The 22,831-nt window shown below is 44.0% G+C and overlaps 1 protein-coding gene across 2 annotated transcripts in view; it reads right to left on the bottom strand.

The window, feature by feature from the left end:
- Window positions 1-834, bottom strand: part of RBM20 (RNA binding motif protein 20) — a 100,436-nt gene extending 99,602 nt beyond the window's left edge. The window contains exon 1 of one of the 2 annotated variants that reach the window (XM_075107687.1): window positions 450-834. In XM_075107687.1, coding sequence (XP_074963788.1) covers window positions 450-583 — 134 coding nt within the window. In that variant the 5' untranslated portion in view covers window positions 584-834. The remainder of the gene's footprint in view (window positions 1-449) is intronic. The other variant, XM_075107685.1, reaches the window with a different exon arrangement.
- Between the last annotated feature and the right edge of the window lie 21,997 nt (window positions 835-22,831).

Here is a 22,831-nt window from a genome sequence, read left to right as displayed (position 1 = left end):
GCTTTTCCTGTGACAGCTTTGCAGAGAGATGCGATCGCCTCCGGCACGACGCGAGCCCCTCGCTGCAGGCCCGAGGAGGAGAGGCCGAGCCCGCCAGCGGCGGGGCGGCTGCAGGGCACGGCACGGCACGGCACGGGAAGCCTCCCGGGAAGCCTCCCGGGCGGCGCCGGGGCGAACCCTCGGAAAACCGACGCGAGCGGCTTTTCGGGCAGGAAAACTTGTGCTGGGAGGCGGGCCCGGTGCCGGTCTCTCGGGGGACAGGTGCCCCGCATCAGCGGGGACGGCCCCGCCGCGGCGCCGGAGGCGAGGCTCAGCCCCGCGGGTACCTCTCGCCCGCGGCCGGGGCCACCCGCCGCCTGCCCGACTGTCCGTCCGCCCGCGGGGAGGGAGAGGGACCCGCACCCGCCCGCCCGCCCGCCCGGCCCGGCGGTTCGCGGGGCGGCTCTTACTTGTGGAGGAGCTGGGGCAGGCTGGGCGGCGGCGGCGGCATCCCTCGGCCGGCGGCCCCGCTGCGGGCATCGCTCTCCGGCGGGTCGGCGCCGCGGGGCGCCGGGGCCTGGCTCATGGCAGCGGCGGGGACCATACGGGGAGGCCCCTGCGGCGGGAGGCGCGGGTGGGCGCGCAGCCCTCCGCCACGACGGCGGCGGGAGGCAGGCGGGGAGGGACGGCGGCGGGGGGGGGGGAAGAGGGAGGGGGCAGAGGACCGGCCCCGCGGGCACCCGCGCTCCCCCCGCCGCCCCCCTGGCTGGGCTGCCGGGACAGGCAGCCCCCTGCGGCTGAGCCCGCCCTGCGGAGGGCTGCCGCTCCCGCCGGGGGCAGCCGGCGCCGCACGGGAGCCTCGGAGGGGGTGGAGGGGCGGGTGGTGCCCCCGACCCGGCCCGGCCCGGCCCCTCCCGCCGGCCCCACCTGAGGAGGGACCGCTCCCTCCTCCCTCCGCCGGCACCTGCCCGGCGGGATGGCCCCGGTCCGGCCCGAGCGGCGCCCGGAGGCGGCCCGTCCCTGGCCGTGCCGGGGTCTCGCCCCCGGGGCTGCGCTCGCAACAGGACGGGCAGCGTGGGGAATCACGCTCCGGCGGTGGCTTACAAACATCAAATCTTTCCCCGTCCCAAGGGCAGGGGGGGGAAACTGTGCATATTATTTTAATCTCTCACCCGTAACACCTCCGCAGAAATGTTTTTCGGCATTTATCAGACGTAGGCTCTGTCAGCTGATACAAAACGGGAGAGGAGAGTATGCCCCAGCCAGCAACATAAACCTTCTCTAGTGACAGAGTCATTCCTAAAGCAAATCCCCAGTCTGGGCCTAACCAAAGAGCCTGCTTTTAATAAAGGATCATCAGTCTTGGGCTCCCCCCTTCCAGATACATGCCTTAGTGGGATCAGGATCTGCCCAGCAGGGCTTTACCCACTGCTGTAATAACACAGCATTAAGGATTGGAGTTGCCGTATGATGATACAGTGTGACAGGAAGGTTTTACCTGCACATATTTTGGAAGGACATTTCAGATGACCGATGGAGCAGAAATTGTGCTGCTCGTACCAGATAAGTAATACTGAAAACATTCCTTCCAGGTCTTCTTGCTTCCTTTGTAACATGCTCTGTCTGTTAGAGAGGGCTGAGTCAAAGACCATTTCAATACTTGCTCCTGTGCTGGCTCTGCATGCCATGCACCCTCCCCCCAACGCATACACACACTCTCGCTTACGCACCGAGGAAAGCAGAAACATCCTGGCTTCTTTGAAAAATTAATCCTTAATTCAGGGGAAAGATTAATTTTGGCGGGGGTCAAGTTCTCCCCTCTGCACCTGGCATAGTCATTTACAAGTATGTGGCCTTGTAAATGGGTACAAAATACTACCACCAACAACTGGAAAATTTTAAGTTATTTGCATTTATCACGTAGTTTGCAGATGGAGAGCACTAACCAGGTGCAGGGCAGTAGAGAATCCGGCCATATTTCAGTTGCACAGTTACGACTTAGTAATAACGTAACACCAAATGCACCTTCTGAAAATGCATGACAATCAGTGCTTCTTTAGACACATTGACTTACACACACTACATTCTGTGAAATACAAACGAAAGAGCTTCACATCCTTTCCCCCAAGGAAGAAAATTTTGCAACATTGTTTTTTTCCTGGTTCAGCGAGGGCCAAGGGCCGGTCAGCGCTGTGTAGCTAATAGACAGCCGGTCTTCCAGCAAAGGAAAGGTAAGAGCTGGCAGGCAGGTGAGGCAATGCAGGGAAACAAAAGGTTTAGCATGCGGTGCTATCTTTGCCTGAGGTTTAAAGTGAGTCTCGGGTGTCTGCTGACCATCCAAGGAAAGAATGGCTTTGTGTGAATTTCCTTCTTGTTATAGAAGCAGAGAAAGTCCTTGAGGGATCAAGCAACAGCCACTTTCTGCTGCCTGTAATTATTTGAGGAAGTGAAAGATGGTGACTCAGAGGCTCAGAGGGCAGCAAGAGCACAGCTATGACACTAATGCATGGCCCTGGATTAGAAGGTGGATAGTCACAAGAACGTGTTACTTCACACAGACAGTTATATTACATCACTTGTAAAAATGGATCAAGTGTGTTGTACTAGACACTACTATTTCTGCATTTAATACATACAGCGTACAACTCGGCGCTCAGACTCAGCACGGGGTCTTAAAAGTCTGCAAAGGTTTTTCTCCATTCACACTCTTTCAAGCCACGGTCCTCATCCCCACATCTGCTTTTTGTCGAGGTATTTTTCTCTTTTTCTGTCATACCACAGTGTTTGGCTTGGCGCGGTCCGGTGTGGCAGGAGCACTGCCCCCTCACCCCCAGCTGCCTTACCAGAACGCACTAGCACAACGCTCACGTGGATGCCAAGGTATTTCACTGGTTGTCCTGCATGGAAATATATGGGTGGGTGTATTACTGCTTGTGAACAAGCACAGACTCTCTTATTCAAGAAATCAACATAAACAGTTTTCTGTTCAAGCCTTACAGTATTTCTGGAGTGCTGCCATAAGAAAGGCAGAACAGTAGCTGGGCCAAACAACACAGTTTTAGGGTCTGGATTTTGCAGTAGAACTGAACAAGTGCAAGCTGCTATACAAGTTCCTATTCTCCTAATATGGAACAAGGTTACTTACGCTCATGGAGAAATCCTATCTGTAGGCTTTTTCCCTCGTCTGGAGTCGCATTCTATGTCAGTGTAACTAAATAGCTAATGGTGATTTTGGCAATGAACTGGGCAAAACGCTGGCTTTCCTGTGGCTGATGTCCAATTTATTAAATATCTATGATTTTAGATTAAAACTGTTGATTGTTTCGAAGTATCTATGCCATGGGTGTTAAAGAGCACTCATGCAAAAAATACTCCTAGCTAATAATTTCATCTGAGATTAATATGCTTACTGCATCTCCAAATATGATTAAAAACAATCCCCACCTTTTACAATGCCTTTTTTGGTTTTCCAGTTGCAGGACCCTGCATGCTAAAACTGCAATCCTGATCGAACTGCTGTTCTAACTTGCATGAGTATAAAACAGAAGCAGCTCTCTGGCGTACCTGAACCCACAGCCAGAATACTTAATTTTTAGGAGGGTAAATTAACAAAGGCATAGGCAGAACCCAGGAAAAAGAAAGCGACCATAAATTAGAAAAGTGATGGAGCCAGGCACAGACAGAATACTGTGTCCCCAAATAGTTCTGCGTCAAATAACAAAAATAGCTATAACTTCATTGCTTTAAGAGCTCAATTAACCATAGAGTCACACAGTAGCGAGGAAACACATCTAAGAATAAAAGATTAGATCAAGTCAATATGCCTATTAGTCCGACTAAGACATTTCTTTGGTTCGTGCCTGAACCTGTCTGTTTCTCTGTGACGTGAAATTTAATCTTTTGTGAATTCAGTACCCTAAAAGTAATCCTCTGTGAAATTAATACATAACCAACCCTCCATTATCAGGTTGAAAAAACTGAAAGACGGAAAACCCAGATAATACAAGTATTTCTGGGCCAGGGTTGGCCTGTTGGTAAGCATTGTGCCCTAGCATTATCGTCCTGCTCGGTTAAGCTGCAAAGTGCAGAACCAGTTTAGGTACACACTGCGTGTGTAACGTGGCTCATTCCTAAACTGGGTTAGGCACCCAGAAATTGGGAGAGTAAACTCTGGTTTTTGCTGTTACTACAATGCACAGGAATTTTAATTCATGTTTATAAAGTGGGATCTAGATAGCGATCTAGATAGTGTTGTGATGGTTCCGCAAGCAGCAATAAAATAGTCATTAAAATACAAAAATTATTTCAAGAAGAATAAGACGTCAGCCCTCAAACAGGAGTGAAGTAACATAAGTATCCAGTTGCAGGAATAAAAAACTTCGTCTAGGATGAATGGAAACATCGTACTCTACGTGCTGTGGAGGCAGGCAGGAAAGCACTCTCTTACTCCTCTTCCAAAACTAATGAAGGAAAATACCTACAAATTCCAGAAAAAGGATGAAAAACATTTCAGGCCTGGCAGATTATGATTACTAACACAGTAGATTTTCCCATGTTGCACTGAACCCTCTTTCTGGAGCTTGCTGTGCATGTTTGCTTGTTGTCTCTGATCATTGTTTGGAAAGAGAAGCTGAAGACTGAAGCAGAAACTTCCAGTGCCTGAGTGTACGAAATCTGACTTCTGGGTAAGTCTCTATTCACTTTTATGAGCTTTTGCTATCAGCTTCTCCTGAAAAATATTTCAGCCAGCACCTCTCTTGCTCCTTTCTGGTGATTTTCTTTTCACTGGATGTGAATGGAAACAGGTGGCCACAACTGGTAGGTTCTTTTGCAGTTACTCTTGCTTTGCTTTTTCCTGCACTGGCATGGGCTCCGCTGCCCGTGACTCCATGTCAGTGGAATGGTGATGTTCAGAAATACTCAGGGTATGTTTACAAAGCACCAGGTAAAATATAGCTAAGGGCCACAGGTTGCTTTATTAGCAAGGAAAAATATTGTCGGACATTTGAAAGTACCAGGAAGTTTTCTAATGGTTTGTGGTTTGAAAGGAAAATACAGGGGAGACCTAGTGATTTAGGAGTATTTGGCTATAGAGAGGTGATGTTTTGATAGGGGAACAGCATCACCTAACTAATTTGACTAGACACTTTAGGTGAGAAGCAGAATAATCACCCCGTGAACAATCAAAAATTGAAGCTTCATGAACGTTTCACTGAGAAAGACAGCCTTGTTCCAGATCTGTGAAAGGAGAAGGACAAAACTCAAGAACTGGACTGACCATCGCAGTGATGATCGTGTGCCTTCATGGTTCAAGCAGATCAAGATGTAAAAGGGTAACCCTGGGAGACAAGCTAGCAGACACTCAACCCTGGATAGCTGAGACTTCAAATATGCCAGGGCAGCCAGCTAATGAAAGACAACTACTGCAGAATTTTAGTCCTGATGCAGAACAATGAGAAATAAATTAATGTTGCCCTTTTTGCATTTACTGTGAAAAGCTGTACACCCCCTCAGCACCTCAAGCTGGTGACAGTGTAATCCTCAATTCACATATTGTAAATTTAGAAAAGATTGGAATGTGCAACTGATCATACCTAGGATGTTTACACATGCTGTTTGATCCCAAAATACTGACTTATGTCATTAATGGCTTGTGTCATGCTCCTTTCTAGCTTCAGAAATGGCAAATGTTTACCATTTTAACTACGTTGGCCAACTGCTTAAAGAAAAGCAAAAAGGAAGAAAGGAAGCAAAGAAAGCACAGTGGGCACAGTAAAAAAAAAAAAAAAAAAAGAATGTTAAATAACTCTGAGGAAAAACTGTGCTTTTAAAAAAGTCCTTGATGTTACTTTTGGCTCTTGAGATAACCAAAACATGCATGACAATAACCCAACTTATCTTTCTATGCCTTCACTACTACATACTTCAATTCATATCACGGCATCACTGGTCTGTTTCCAGTCATCCTCACTTCTGGTTCTCATCCTTCATGACCCCAGAAGCACAGGAGAATTTACAATAATTGCTTATTTATTTGTTTACCCCACCCCTTTGTAATGCATGTGTGCTTATATTTGGAACTTTTTCCTCTAAACCCCAAAGCTGTGGGTAATAACTAATAGCTACTACCCCTTTACTATTAGTGAATATAGCCATAATTAATATATTTAGCACAGGTTTTACTTTAGTAATTTTAAAGTATATTAGATTCGAAATAATATCCAGCCCTTAAAAAGCTTAATTTTTCAAGCCTTTAAATACTAATTCTTCTTTATGTGCATGCAAGTTCTATGAATATATGTATAGCTGGAGGCAAGGTCTAAACCTTAATGTTTCTTTCCCTGTGGAAAGAACTGATTTTCACAAAACTGCTGAGTACCATTTGATAGGGGTGAACGCTACTGATGCTCAGGGACTGAACGTGATTTAGAATGCAAAGTAGGCATTTTTAAATTTTATAATGAAGGCAACTGATTTCTAAAAGGATGCCTAAGTAGTTCAGTACCAAACACTGCCCTTCTTATGCACCTGTAACTGATACCTGGCCTTGGGGATTTGGTGATTTTATCATCTTGTAGAGTTGGGCTCTTGTTAACCAAGCAAAACATTAATTTCATTGTAAAAGTCCTGTGTGAATTTTGCTGCAAGTCATTTTAGTATCAAACCAAACCCCTCTTCACTTAGAGACGCACTTTACCATTGATCATTCTTGTACACTGCTGCTGACACTGGACACCAGCAGGGACTAAGCTGAGCGTTTAAAGCATCTGTGTTTTAAAACAAGAAAGAAAAGGCGTAGCTATCAAGAAAACCTTGTATTTCCTTAAGAAGTACAGTCCATGGGGGTTTTGTGCTTAGCATGCTGTCTCAACACAAAACAGATTTTTAAATTATTATTTTATTATTTTCTGATGAAAATTTTCTCTGATCCACATATTGGAAACATCTGGTGACCAATGGAGTTATCATACCGAAGTTCTGCTTTGGTACCCTTAGACCCCAGCACATGACGGGCAACAGGAAAAGGTAAGTATCACTGAAAGCAGCGGGATGAGACACCTATCCCTGTCAGGAAGGCTGGTCTGGACTAAGCCGATTGACACACACTGATCTAGTCTATGGCAAACAGATCTATTCCTGGGACCTCTCACTTGCAAAAGATGTTCTGCAGGACTGAGTTTTTGACAGGCCACGCGTCCGAGGCCCGTCTGCCGGTGCGACCTGCCTAGGTGCTCTGACTCCGGGAAGGTGCAAAGCCCGTGCAGCGAAGGCCAGGGCAGCACTGCCTCCCGACGGGCCGAGGGAGAGCTCCTTCCCCCTCGTCTGCTGACAAATTGCACAGCTGTGGTGTTACATGTCAGCACTTGCATTGCGGATCTCCAGAGACAAACCAGGAATGTTCTGCATGCCAGACAGTGGCGCTGAGCCGTTACATTGAGACAGCCTCCTTGAGGGAACCGTGGGCCCTGAGTGAACAAGCGTGGGGAATCCACTGACGTTCTGACCCAGAGCCATGTAACGAGAGGCAGCCTACTGCAGCCAGGCCAGCTCTACAGCTGAGAGAGACGTCTTGCAAAACTGTGCTAAATCCATGCACCACTGGCTGCGTCGATACTACCCTGATTTGAAACAACTCACATGGCATTTAGATAACGTAGGTGAGGCTGTGTGTCTGTGAGGTATGCTTTCATCAACTTTTGTGGTGAGCCTGAAATTATTTGATGATGTTTATCATCATCTGGAATGCTTCCAGTGGAAAACGTGACCTTGCTGACCTGGAATCTAGCTCAGGTCCTGCGACCTATATATTCAGAGTAAGAGTCAACAGACAAATTCATAGTGACATTTAATGCAGAGAAGCAAAGGACTCTGAAGTTACCTGAAATGATCTGCTCACCTGTTGAGGTAATTTTCTAAAATTAGGCTTTTGGTTCAGAACCCATGGTTCTTGCTTGTTTCACTGAACTACCACAGCTGCTAACATTTCTCCAGGTCCTTCCCCTTTTGAAAAGCTAAAAGGGCTTTTAAAGTAATATTCTTATGACTGAAGAATCTCCATTGGATTATAGAAAAAGATTTTGTAAATGATTATCACAGGGACTGAAAAATTACAAAGCAGTCCCGAGAGACAGACAATTACGGAGAGAAAAAAAGCTCCATTATTGTAACCATGGAGGAAAAAAGTAACCATTACTATCTGTGACAACAGATCAGTTTATTGAAACATATGACATCCAGGATAGGGAAATATGAATTAAAAAACTTTGACTTGAACTCTGGAGGGCTTCTCCTTTGTTACTTCCCACTTCAGCAGCAAGTTTACCTCTTTCTTTATCAGCATCTTGTGAGAAAGGGCATAGAAAAGGCACAGCAAGGACAAATATTGGGATAAAAAGAAACATGATTTGAAAAGCAATAGCTCATGGTCACAGGTAACAGCAACAGCTTCACTGTCTCAGAAAATATTCTTAAAAGAAAACTAAAGACACACTTAGATGAGGCTACAAGATGGACGCACAGCTTCTTGGAAAAGTTCACTCACAGCTGGTATGAGTAATTTGCTGTCAAACTAGAAAGGCATTGTCTTCTGGCGATCCGTAAGGGTTAAGTCCTTTTCCTATATTGTTATTCAACAGTCTGGGTAACAGAGCAGGTCACACATTTGAAATCTGCCTGTGGGGTAAGGTGCTGTAGGCAAACTGGAGCGGAGAGAGTTTTCAGAATGATTTGAAGAGATCAGAGAAATGATCTGATAAAACACAGGATTCAGCTGAGCTAGGACAGGTGCTAAGTCCTGTACTTAGGAAGGGAAAATATTGTCTGGGGAAGTACAGGATGGGGAATGACTAGACAGATAACAGTTGTTCTGAACAGGACCTGGGGAGTATTACAGAGGATCAGAGCTGAACATGAGTCAACAATACCATGCTGTTGCAAAGAAGGCATCCATCAACCTGAGCTGTACAAAGAGGAGCTTTGTCTGATGTAATCCCCTTATTTTTCTTAGTGGTGATAAGGCCTAAGTACTAACACCACATCCAGTCTGGCAGTTTCACTTTAAGTAGGAAGTGGATTGAGCAGTCCAGAAGAAAGGATAGGACTAATCAAAGCCTGCAAAAGGAGAATCACAAAAAAAGGATGACAGAAAGGGTATTGTTCAGTCTAGAAAGAAGGCTGAAGGCAGAAAATAACCTTTAAAGAAGAATGGAATAAATTGGTTTTGATACCCAGGGTGGAGAAGGTGGAAGAAAGCAGACTTAAATTATAGCAACAGAAGCTCAGATTAAACCTCCTAATGGCAAATGAGAGAGTATGCCAAATTTTGAAACCTCTGACACTAGCAGTTTTAAAAATAGGTTGCACAAAATATCTGTCAGGAATGATTTAAACATGATCCACCTTTGGGGAAGGAGGAGGGACTAGATCACTCCTAGGTGTCCCATTTTGCATGATTACAGGAGCGAGCAGACTCTGCGGTGCCAATGAAATACACAAAATCCCTTGGAAAGCAAGAAGTGCAAAAGTTGATATAACTTGTGCTGTTTACAGGCTCCAGCAATTCTTCACAGTGCGTACAAGTCCATGGTTCAGGAGGTTTTAAGATGGCCAACAGTTTATGTTAATAAATGGCAAGGCCACTCATCTAAGGAGGGTCTTGAAAGTGATGAACAGATACAGTCAAAGTAGGGAAGAAGAAAAGGCCATTTTATTAAGGAGACAGACAGAAGCAGAGATCACATGAACAGTTTAAATATTTGTTTTTGTACCGAGTGAGAAAGTAAGTTATGGAGTGTCTCTAAGAAATACATCTCTCTTCCAGACACAGAAGCCATTGCAAGCACAGGCCCTTAACAGACAGCAAGATTTCACACATGGAATATGTCTTAAATTCAGCTCCACCCAGGAAGCCCTGAACCAGAGTCTAAGCAAAGCTTAGTTTAACTGATGCTCGTTTAAGTCCAATTTATTAAATATTTTACCTAATAAGCAGTAGCTGTTTAAGCAAGAGCCCTGAAGAAGCTACGTCTCCACATACAAAATATAAAATAAATGCTGTCATGTCAGGATACTCTGCACTTAAGAAGAATCCTGGCCGAACAGAGTCAAATGCTTTAATCCACTCATAAACCCAGCCCCTTTTCCCTCCACTGTTAAAAAAGGACATGTGATGAGAATGTGGCTAGTAATCCCGGGGTGAAAGAAGGGGCATGAAACCCACCCATCGGTCACAGTCCACAAAACTTATACTTGGACTGCCCTTGGCTGTGATAACACATCATTACTAATACTCCAAACATTACGCACATACAATCTGGAAGGCAAGAACTACCACACGGTCCATAAACAGAGTGAAGCAAAGCCGTTGGATTAGTTCAGTCTCAGGATTCAAGGTAAAAAACCAAAAACACCCTTCAGTCAGGGAAAGACCTTAGCTGAAACCACTTATCAAATTAATTCTGATTTCCAGAAATGGTTGGTTATAAAACTGGGAAAACTCACAGTAGCCTCCTTGAACCAAACAACACACAGTCCCTTTTAGGCACCAAAATCTCCCTTAGCTTTAGTAGTTTACATGGAAATTAATTAGGTTTAGTTACAATATACAGACTTTTTACATTTTTTTTCTTTAATTGGGCACCTGCAGGACAGAAAGCTGTAAAAAAGAAAAAGTGGCTTTTAAAATTGTCCCTTTGTTGTTCTTTTTTTTCCTTCTTTCCACTTTTCTTTCATAGAGAACTTGACATTTCACACAGTTTTTTCCAGTAAGCAGATCAGTAACTGAAAAAATGCAGTCTCAGATAAACTTATCAATCAGCTCATGTTGAATTCAAACCATAAGAAAGGTACCACTCCTGAAAAAATGATATAGTTCATCTTCATTTTTCTCACAGTCTCAGTTGTGTCTTTATCCTCTGAGTTTCAACACAGACACTAAAACTTTAAGCAGCATCACAGACTTTACAAGTGAGGTCACATGCTCGAGAGAAGCAAGGAAACTTCTCAGCACCCCTGTGATATAAAAAAAAGCCTGGTGATAATGACAGACAGAGGGAAGGTAAGATAGACCCCAAAGGAAAAATTTAACCCTGAATAGTTCCAGTTTGATAAAATTGTAAGTAAAAATAGGTTCTTAGTAAAGAGAAATGTCAGGAAAGTTCAAACTCCTCTGCCTTTTCAGAGCATGAATTTGAACTGCAGGTTCTCATCTCTCCGAAGATACCTTAATTAAGAGTCTGCTAGGTTTCTAGGACTGGTCTCTTTTTTTTCTTTTAATTTTTATTGAAGCTACTTTAGGTAATATAAACATGCAAACAGCAAAGCAGCAGAAATTCAGTTCATATGCACATCACCTCTCCCTAGGTCTGACTTCTAGTGAAGCTTCCATAAGATCAGAGGTTATTTTTCTTTCTCTTTGTTTTGGAATAAGTATCTAAGGGTAAAACAACTTCCTTCAGTTCTCAAAATATTCTCATAAAAGTTGTTTTTTGGGTCAAGCTGAAATAAAATGGAGTTTGGGCAATGACCAGAAGCAGTTCTTTGGTTGCAGTATTTGCTTCCAACTGACCTTTTTGAAGGTCTCCAACTAAAATGTCTGTCCTTTCCTAGGACATGATTACAGGACAATATAATATTTGGTTCACATTGTGAAAAACAACTTTCTGAACATTTCATCAAGAAATTCAGCAGCTCCACAATGTGGAGAAGAGACGTGAAGAAGGCAGGAGATGCAACAGTTCTTATATTTGCTTTTCCAGGGCGTATTGTGGAGTAGAACCAATGGGGAAAAATAGGTTTGTTGGTATGGAACCAAGCACGCAGCCCTCTTCAGTACAAGTGGGCAACAGGAGTTTGCCTAGCATGGCTTATATTATATACCCTATCTGCCTCGGCACCAACACCAAGCAGAGAAGTCAGGCACAGACCCTTCCTAGAAGACCCTAAGTGCAAAAGGCATATGGGATTGTAGGCAGCAGGAACTAAGGCTGCTCATCTTACACTGGCTGCAGCACACAAAGCTGTGGGCACCTTGTATCCCAGGGAGCTGGGAATGAGGTAAGGAGATACAATCACTCTTAATCTTTTTCCTGGCCCAGCTACCTGAGGTTCAGTAGGGTCATCACCAGAGGCATGTCAGAGCTAGGCAACAAGCTCCCTAGAAGTTCTGCTTCACTGGCACAGGCCATGATGCTCAAACTGTCTATTAAACTTTGCAGTCTGATAGCATACATTTATCTCCTCAACCGTATTTTCCAGGAAAAGCCAAAAGCCCTAATTAAATTCTGACTGAACTTTCATGAACTTAAATATGTAGGGCTTGCAGCCATTGTCACATCCTGGAAGACAACAGGTGTTAGATATGTTAAAGTAAGCGGGCACCAGCCTCACTAGGTACCCTCAGGCAACCCAGGAAAATGACAGTAAACTTTTACCTAGCAACAAAATCCTACTCTGAAGAGGAGATCCAAAACATTTCAGAAATTGGTGGTTCCTTCTCCCTGTCCTCTATGACTAAAAGCTTGGACAAAATTGCAATCTGTGTTTCATTTCCTTAAATTCCATCTTTTTTCCTGGTAATTCTTCTGCCTTATTAGTGCTATGTAAAGAAGTTTTTCTGAGTCATCCGAACAATCTCTTGCTTTTTTCACGCAGGACTTGGCTGAGCCATCAGTGACATAGCTGGTGGTGATCCATACCCAGCCTGTGCCGAGTGTGTCCAGCCCAGAGTGCTGACGCTCATCCTGGCTTCCCAAACCACAGCTGCTGCTGGTGGTTAAGGCAACACAAGGCACAGGGACTGTGAGCCCATCTCCTGCTGACAGGAGCAGCCGCCTTCTGATGGAGAGGAGTGCTGCACCAGGATAGGGGGAGGCAGTGGGAAGGTGCAGCTTTTGCACCTCATTGCCTGGAGTGCTGAAGGAGAAAAGTAGGACTGGGGGCCGGAGGGGAGGCAGCAATGGCTAAAAAAGGACAGAAGTTTGGAGACAAAGCATGGAGGGAGCCAAGGACTGGGTCTACTTCCAGGGCGGGGTCTCCTGGCTACCCCTTGACAAAGCAGTAGCAACCAACCAACCAAACTGTAGGTAGGGAACCTCAGCTCTTCGGGACCTGGAGAGGCATTCAGTGTTCACCTCCAAGGCCCCTGCTGGAGCAGTGACAAAGCACTGCAGCAGAAACACTGCCCTGGATCTGGGATTCAGCACAAACAGGCAATTCCAGCAAAGGACCTCAGAGAGACGTAGGGATGTGTGTATATATGTAGGACAGGATGGCTAAGGCTCCATCCCGCACGGCACTGCCCAGCTCCTGTAGCTCACAGGGTCTCCAGACAGCACAAAAAACATGGCTAGATCTTATGAGAGATTAGGGCAGCCAGAAGGACCCAGCCCAGTGGATCTGAGGGTGCAGCACTCACCAGGAGCTTCCATCACCTCAGGGAAATGGCCCCAGTTACACAAGTTACAGACAGCTCTGCCATTCCCCAGGCAGTGAGAACAGACCCCCTTTTCCAGGGGTACACCCACATAAAGGTATGCCTGGGTGTCAGCATGTAGTAAATGATACCATAAATTGCTTAACAGTAACATATTGTTCCACTGAGGTATCTGCTTCATTATTCCAGCTGGTTGTGAGTTTATGTTCTGAAACATGAGGATTGGTGGCCCCTGACACTTTATCCAAGCTAGTCTGATTACAGATGCTGATCTTATAATCATAAGTGCATAGTCCTCGTTTTCAAAATGTTTTTAAATTGTCTTGACAGCATCCTACAACCGTAAGCACCACAGGTTAAACAGGAGTTGTTATTCGTTTTATATTAGCAGCTAATAACCCACTTCTGAAGAGCCTGAAAGAGCGCGAGGCTGCTTGGAGAGCCTCTCACTCTCCTCCCTCCCAGCAATCGCATTACAGCATCTGGATACAGCTCTAGATATGGCCCTGAGTGACTTGCCCTGAGCCATTCAAGAAATTTGTGGTAAACCTGGGTATTGAAACTAACTCTCCCAAGGGCTCATCCAGAGCTTATTTAAGTCAACAGAAGTCTTTCCAATTGATTTCCATTAACTTTTGGGCAGGTTCCGAGTCTGAGGGCACTGCCCTTGCTGTGGCAGCATGCTTTTTATACTGCTCATTTTATACACCTATCAGATTTCTTCCAACAATTCTTTCCAAATTAAATTGCCTTCGGGTGTGAGGGAACATTTCAGAGAGATGAGGGTCTGTACGCTATCCTATTCTCATTGAAAATCAATGTGACTTGGATACTTATCTCCAATTTGTGCCATTTTAAATTTTCCCCTTAATCAAGCCAGACCTGTCTGCAATGCCTTCCCCATTTTTATCTCTTTTGCTGTTTTTTCTGATGCATAATGGGAAGACGACAGGAGATCCTAGCACAGCTGGACACCAGACATCACTGAGAGACTGATACACAAGAAATCCATCTCAAAGAGCACAGTCCCAGAAGGATTTACTAAAAATGGATGAATTTGGGTATTAGTTTAGTTGAGATGTGCTCCTCCAGTTTTATCCTCATTCCACTAGTTACACAAAAAAAGCTGGAGTGCTGCCATGACACACTAGGCCTATCATTTTCCAGTGGCTTTAATATGGGTCAAAACATTTAATTAGCCAATATTAATTTATTTTAGTATTCCCTGGGGAAACCCAGGGTGACTTTAAGATAGAGTGCCTTCTAGCTATTTAAACAAAGAAGAAATGGAAAGACATCCGCTGCGATTTATTTTCTCTGGATGATCAGTGGAGAAACTGGATATGCATGACACATTCATTTAGTCCTCACTTCCCTTTGATGATTAGGGCTGAATTTTCGTTCTGGCGTACGGGGATTTGTGTGTGTCACTCCAAACAACAAGCGTCATACATCTAAGTCCAAATGTAACTTTCCAACAGTGAAGCTCAGAGGCACAAAACTCCAGTGTAAGTGGCAAAACCAGAATATTATAATTGCATGCAAGCAATATTTATGTTCTAAGCTTGAGCCTCGCGGAGGCTTGACTGAGTCTGTAATTAACATCCTTTCCCCAGCTTTAGTAAAAAAAGCAGATTGGAAAGATGTGCAGGCATCAACTTAATTAAATCTATAACAATTGATTAGCCATTTCAAAACATCTGTTACTTGGTCCTTTCTACACTATTGCAAATAACCTCAATAATGAGGTGTGACCAATTGTTTTATTGCATGAGCATTGCAGCCTCAGTGGAGGAAGGCTGAAGAGGCATAGCTGTAGCTCGAACTGATTGCGGTGAAATGCTAGGTCTGTGTAGCCAAGCGATGGAATTTCATTTGTTTATAACAATCGTTTGTTTATTCCTATAACCTTTCTACAGACCATGAGAATCAGACAGAACTGTGAGCAACTGTTTTTCAGAAACAGTCCCCTTACCCTTCAGGACTACCTGACATTCACTAGAAGAAAGGAGTTCTCCAAACAAAAGCTGATGGAAGGATGAAAAAAAAGCTTTATAATGGGTTATAAAGCTTTGTAATTGCTGCTGGCAAGCCCAGCGGTGATCCAAAAGGCTACTGCTATGGCGTAATATTTTCCAGTTTTCATGCAGTCAAGTGATACATGCAATAAAGCCCTCCCTTCCCTTCCCCTGTAAGACTATTCCATACATCACATTGTGAGCAAGTTTTATTTTTGGACTGTGATGAACACCTCACAGGATCAGGCCAGTAGCAAGGCACCAAGCACGTGGTAATGATACATCACATGGATTCCAAAACAACTGCCTTCCACCACTGCAGCACCGGGCGCGCTCATTGAAGTGACCACAGAATTAAAAATACAGCACTATTGAACTGCTGTATAAAACCCAAAGAAATACGATCTTGACTAAATAATCACACTGCACTCAGATACTAAACATCTGGTGGATCTATCTTAAGGTCAGTTGTGTGCCACCCCTGGACAGGCCTCAGCACTGGAGTGGGGATTCGGTCCCAAGGAATCAGATGCGAGCGCCCATAACCACACACGCGCGCTGCGAGAATGGGAAGACTGACCTTGAATGCGAAGAGCTGTATCCAGCAAAAGACAGGCAGCAACAGCAAGCGACTGAAGCTCTACTTCGAGGAGGCAGCAGCCGTGAAGCTGCCTCTGCTTCATTTGCAGACAACCATCTCTAACTCAGCTCAGGAGAGGGTGCTAATACATTCCGTTTCTGAAACATCTCAGGCTTTTCTGTACCTATATTTTATGCATAAATCTAGAGCGGGGGAGAAGCAATAGCAATAAAACTTTTTGGTATCCAAGGTTTTTGTCTGGTCATTTAAGAAAACTGAGCAATCCTACTAAGCTAAAACAATGCTACAGTTCTGTTTCAGCTGGGAAGCTTAAAGCAAGTTGCTTGAGGGAAGTGAGTGAAGAGCAAAGGTTTTTAATAGGTGTTGTCGTACAGAAGGAGTGAAACAGAGAAAACGTTCCCTTCTGTTATTCCTCAGCAGAGTTCAGATTTCCTGATTTCAAGCATTAGTGTTTCAAAACCTTTGCAGTGGAAGTGCCAGGGGACTCTTGTGCCAGCAGGAGGCTCAGGCTGCAATGCACTGAGAAAACTTAAGTCCGATAATCCTCACACAAAATTTCCATGCTGGAGCATTTAATATTGTGATTTCCAGCACACAAGGATAAACGTCTGCTGGAAGGGTAACACAAAACAAGCGCATTCCCACTGGACAGGCTGTTTCAGCTCTGATTCCGCATACTAGGTTGCATAATACGCTTGGGGAAGCTGTTTTTCCCACATCTTCACTGAATATTCCAGAAGAATTTCAGTGGAAACTATAATACTAACAACCACCTATGCACAAAGGCAAGGGATGGGCAGGTCTACAGCTTCATGACAAACACACTGTCCAGCTGGAAGTCTTCCCCGAGGCTGTTCTCAAGCCATATTTGCCCTCCCAGACAGTTTTCCTGACAGGCTAAGCTGCAGGTGAGTGATCTTTTCCTCTGTCACCATCCCAGCTCAAGGACTACAAGACAGGACTTTTGCTGCTATAAACAGGACTCCTTTAAAGGAACAATAAATGACTTGTCTTAAAACTTTTTTGAATCATCACAGATGATTCAGGTTTTTCATTAGGGCACAGTTTCTGGTGCTGTTATAAGGATGTCAATTTTGGTGGAAAGAAGGTTAAAACAAACAGAACACCCAAGTCCCAAACCCATAAGCCATCTCAGATATACTCCAACAGGGATCCCACCAATGAACATGATTTATGGAACATGGATACCGTTGAAGTCTTACTGTAGAAAACTGTTAATCCTTTTGAGCTTTATTTGGCTTTAAAAGTATATTTTAAGGAGCCGGTCTTTTAGGTCATAGAGTATATGTGAAAATTTGGAAACAATTTAGCCTTTCAGGCTAGTTATTGATACACCCTACACAGTTTTGGGTTTGGTCTCTTATTCTCTTTCTCTGCAAATTCTACAACTAGATGGGTAAGATGGCATATTTAGTATGGATTATTACACTGATAGGTTAAAAGCACTCGGCCTATAGCTTTGAAACTCGCTGCATGCCCCAGGCCTCTGATAATCCTTCAGAAATACACTTTTTGTCAAATCTTGTTGCTTCGTTACAGCCATACTTTCTCAGTCTGCTTTCCAAAAATCTTTCAAGGCACCCAGTAGCTATGTGGTAAGCCACTCAAATCACAGGTGGTGGAAGACCAATAAACCAGACTGAAGTAGACTTTATTGGCAAAACTCAGGCATGTTTGCCTGCAGCTGATGTTTTACTGCAACAACTTACCCTCTTTGGGGTTCCTTCTCTAAAAACCTATGACCCTGATCAATGTGTAGAAGTTACAGAAGGGTTGAGCTTCCCATGGAGCATTTAGATGCTTCCACAATGTTTACTGCTCCTTCAGCTTGTGGCTGCTCCTGATCCTGTGGAAAGCATTTCTTTTACCTTCTTAAGTATTTTTAAGTAAATACTAAAATACTGACATACCATTTTCCCAGAGATTAACAGCAACTGTAGATCAAATCTGAAAAGGGTATGTAACTGATACGATGAATATAGTAAAAATTGTTATTCAGGTCGTCACACCAGCATGGACTTAAACTGGAAAATTAAAGCTAAGTATCCTGGAGAATTTAACTCAAAATTCACTGCTATAAAATATTTAAATTTCTTACAAAAGCCACCTATTGCCACTCTTTACATATCAATTTGACTGAAAAATGAGACAAGCTGAGGGGTCAGCTCATGGAGCAGAGTGAACCTACTGCTACAAAGGTCAGCGATCTCTGACCCAGCTTGCAGTTAGGTCTCTCATTCCTGAATAAGCACCTGAAGAACTGTCTTTCCCACTTCTGTTCTCAAAAAAGGGTTGCATTTTCCTAAATCCCAAGATTGTACAGAGAAAACTCAAATTGAAGAGAGGTATTTTCAAGGTCGTATTTAAAAAAAAAAAAAAAAAAGGCAGGAAACCCAGGTATTTTTCCAACTCTTTGTCAGGACATGATTGTTATTTGCATTTCTCATCTGAATGGTTTTTAATTAAAATTATTTATTTTAATTCATTGTAACAGTACTACTACTAAAAACAAACAAAAAAATCAAAATCCTGCACTTCTGAGCCCTTAACACGTGGAGTACAGATGGTAGAATTAAGTGATTGTGTATCCCAGAAAGTTCAACTTACATCTCTATCACAGTCCACAACTTCAGCTTTTATACTCTTATCAAGGCATAATGCCGCTCTCTTTTGCAGTAAAGTGACATGAAAGCAGCTGTTAGCATTACAACCACATGTGACAATTTCCAATAAACTTCAAAATCAAATAAGACCCTCTCCAGTGATTCTTTGATGTTGTCTAATTTTCTGCCAGTTGGTAAAGTCAGAGAGACAGAAGTCTCAAAGTAATCTGAATTTTATGGTCCCAAACTTTTCCTCCCTACAAGCAACAAACCATTTTCTGCTTCAGTCTTTGAGGGATTAGTACAACAGAGGAACTATTATAACAACAATGAAGGGAATGCTTGATTTTCATATCAACTCATAAGACCACCTCTGTTCTTGAAACTGAGATCCCTTATGCTGTAGTATACACTCAGAACTGATCAAAAGTTGCCCAATCTCAAAGGCTCATTAACACTTCAAGACTAATAAAAGCATGAGGAAAACAGCCGCATTAAACTTTATTAGTCAACCCACCACTAACACTCCCTTTTCCTCACACTGAGTTTACATGCAGTCTATTCATTTTCTCTTCCTCTAGGTCCCTCCATAATAAGTAAAGTCACAAAGACAGAGGCGTAAGGGGTTTTTAAAACTAAATTTAAAAGACGTGTTGACATGGTGCTTAGGGACACAGCTTAGTGGTGGACTTGGCAGTGTTAAGTTTACAGTTGGACTCAATCTTAAAGGTCTTTTCCAATGTAAAGGAGTCTATGGTTCTAAATCCCAGCAGGAGAAACTGAGGCTGTTTGTGCTGCCTCCGATAGGAGGGCCAAGGCTCCCTCATGGCAGATCTACTTGTTCTCTATACTGTGGTCCTGTAAGTGCCTGTGAACATATGCTCTGGACCACATATGAAGGGGTAGCACAGCATCCAACTCAGTGCAGCTGCTTTGTGCACCAAGGCGGGCGAGCATGGGGACTCATATACCTGTGACCTCTGAGACCAACATTTTGGTGCAGCATAGGCAGGGCCTCAGCTCAGAGCAGCAACCTCGTCTGTCAATAGACAGACACACCTGAGCCTAGGCAGGATCTGATCTTTAAAAGAGGATGGACCCTTCTCAAAGGATGAAAGCAGCTATTTGTATTTGCAGTTGTCCTTCAGCATCAACAGGACTACCTAGACCCACAAGACAAACCGCTGAACACTGCAGCCAAAATGGCTGCAAAAACATGTACTTGAAATGAGCCAAGAGAGCTGAAAACTAACAACCCCTTGGAGTTGTTGGGCTAAATAATATCATGCATAGAATTAGCATAGCATGACTCATAATTTTTCCTTGTCAGAGGTAATGCTGATCTAGAATCACAAGACAGTTACCCTTTCCCAGGCATCCTACATCTGCTCTGCAGTCAGATGTTGTGTTTTGATTACCTTCCATGTGTAGGAATCGCCCCTTCTTCCCCATTACTGATCAACTCCATTAAGTCTCATTCCGTCACTCCCTCCGCTAGCTCAGTATCACCTCTTCTAAAGACGTTAGCGCAAATCTCATGGTACTCTGTACCATCTCTTAGCCCTGCGTGACGGGGTCATATCACTGCATGGGAATTTCAGGTTTCAATTAAAAAGAAGTTCCTGGCCTTCCTAGGTACACACAACTGTTTTGAAGTATAGTTTGCATGCACCTTTAAAGGCCAAAAGGGAAGCATCACACAAAAAGAACCTACTGCCTTCTATTTAAAAACAAACAAAGCCCCGTGATTTCCATAGTCTCACTTTTTTTTAAGTACTTGACTCATCATTTTGTAACACCACTGGCAATACTGCAAAAGTTCCTTCCCTGTCGAGATGCACAGGCGCTCATATATCCCTGTGATGACTTCCAACAGCAGTAAATAAGCCTTGCAGTCTTACACTCATGCTAAAGATCTAGCTGTTTACAGAAAAGCTTCTCAAAGATTCCTCAAGTGCTTGCAGACACCTTTACCAGTGCAAGGTGTTTCGTAAAGTCTTTTGTATCTGTGCACTTAATCCAAAGCCTAACAAACTCAGTAGAAAAATTCGCATTAATCTCGGAAAGCTTTGGATCAAGTTCTACAGTTACTAATACTACACTGGTTTATAGGGGTAAACCTTCGTATCTGTTTGGCTGCTGCTACTTATGTCACTATCATATATTTTTGTTTCAGGCAAGGGGCAAAATGGAATGAGCCAAGACAAATTTACTTGCCTTTCTATCTGTTTCATCACAGCTTTCATCTATCTCAGTGATGCCTCAGTGTGTCTGCATTTACCATTTTCAGACCTATGTTCAATCCATTTAATTTCAAGTGTCCTCTGCCATTTTTGGTGCAAATCAGGAAGCATCCCATTTACATTTTTCAAAACTAGCCCACTCGTTAACTTCAGGCCTAAATAAAGTAAGTCTTCAAGTATTAGCCACATGTGTGAAGGAAGTTCCTATTATTGCATTCTTAATGTCACTGTAAATGAATCCCTCCTCCGTGCATGGCATCTCAGACCTGTGGGTGCATAACATACTAGAGAATTACCCTAGGAAATTGAGGACTGAGCCATCGTGGTCTCAGTGGTGAAGGTCACAGATCTGGGCTCCAGACCTTGACCCTGGCTGACTGTGCAACAGTGCCAACATACCAGGAAAGAGGAGAGTAGGGGGAAGGGTCAGCAGACATTAGAGACACATGGCCTAATTCATCATCCACCAGAAATAAAAAAAAAAAAAAAAAAAAAAAAGCTGTTCCAAGCATTACACACAGAGCAACGACTGTAAATTCTACAACTGTGGAGACCTGCCAAGCCATTATACACACACCCATACTGCAGTCACTGCGCATAGCCCCTGGAAGGTGAAGTCAGGAGAAACTACAAAGTATAAAGGGTGCTCAGCCCTTAGGAAATTGGTTCATAAAATGATTATCCAAGCCCTGGTGGAATGAAAACCATATAGAAGTTAGAGACTGACAGGATACTGCAGTTTATTCATAAACAATGCATTCATGCAATGCGTAACTACCTTATCCATGGATGCGATTCCAGATATTATGTAGCTAATTAGCTTCTTTCAACACCTTTTTTTTTATTTTGTTCTTAATATTTTCCCAATCGGAGCTCCTTGATTGTGTATCCTGCTAAATAAAGTTCTCTAGTCACCCAGCGGAGTACCTCATAGGAACTGGCAATGATGGTGATGCTGCTCAGGAGGGATGGCATGCAGACCGAAGGGAGGTTTCCCCAGACCATGTTCTTTGGTTTCTCTGCAAAGAGAATGAAGGATCATCCTAGATCCTGCCTTGAGTTTTTTGGCACCTAGAAATTAACAGAGCAAGGGAACAGAGTGGCATCAGTAAAGCTGTTTGTAGCACAGGCTGAGTGCTCCAAGTGGTTTTGTGAGCACAACTTCCCTACAGACAAAGACAACACCAGCCACTGAGTTGCTGAATGTCACAAAGCAAGTGCCAGAGAGCTTGATCACAGCATTTGTCCAGCCCTTTAGCTCTCTTTCTACACAGGCCAACATCCATGCACTTACACAACAAAGAGTTATTAATACAACCTCCACAATCAGCCAGTGTAAAAACCCACATGTAGATCCCAGCGCTCCATTCAAGGATTCCTTAGGAATGCATGGTATGAATAACTGCAAATTCTTGTCACTGATCCGAAACTGCAACCCGTGCAGTCCTTCCTTGTAATGCCAGGTGACCTTGGAAGCATCAGACAGGAGAAGGGACTTGTTCTGCACAAACAGGTTCAATAAGCAAACACACTTGACAATCCACACGTCCTTATCTGCATGTCTGTCTCCAAGTTTCTGATTCTGGGTTGCTCTCCTAGAAGACGGTGGTATGTCAGAGGACCAGCACAACATACTCTTCTGCTGCCTCAGAGCCCCCACGGGCTCCCACAGTGAAGCCACTTCTCTTGAACTCTTTTCATAGTCAAGACAAAAACAACACCCTGAAAGCCTGGCTGTCCTGGGAACCTCCTCTCCAGTTTTATCATGCCAGCTGTATCCATCCACACTTTCCCCTTGTCTCGCTGCACATTCCAGAAATCAGCCCAAGCCGCCTCACTCAGCAACTCAAAAACAAGGAGGAATTAGACTACAAAGCAGAAGTGTATTGTGCTGAATATTGCTAGCTGATCCCTGTTGGGACAGGGAACATCTT

The sequence above is a fragment of the Phalacrocorax aristotelis genome, chromosome 12 (assembly GCF_949628215.1).
Source record: "Phalacrocorax aristotelis chromosome 12, bGulAri2.1, whole genome shotgun sequence".
In the NCBI taxonomy this organism is placed as follows: domain Eukaryota; kingdom Metazoa; phylum Chordata; class Aves; order Suliformes; family Phalacrocoracidae; genus Phalacrocorax; species Phalacrocorax aristotelis.
The sequence above is the reverse complement of the archived record's forward strand: the minus strand, read 5'-3'. Positions and strand labels throughout refer to the sequence as shown.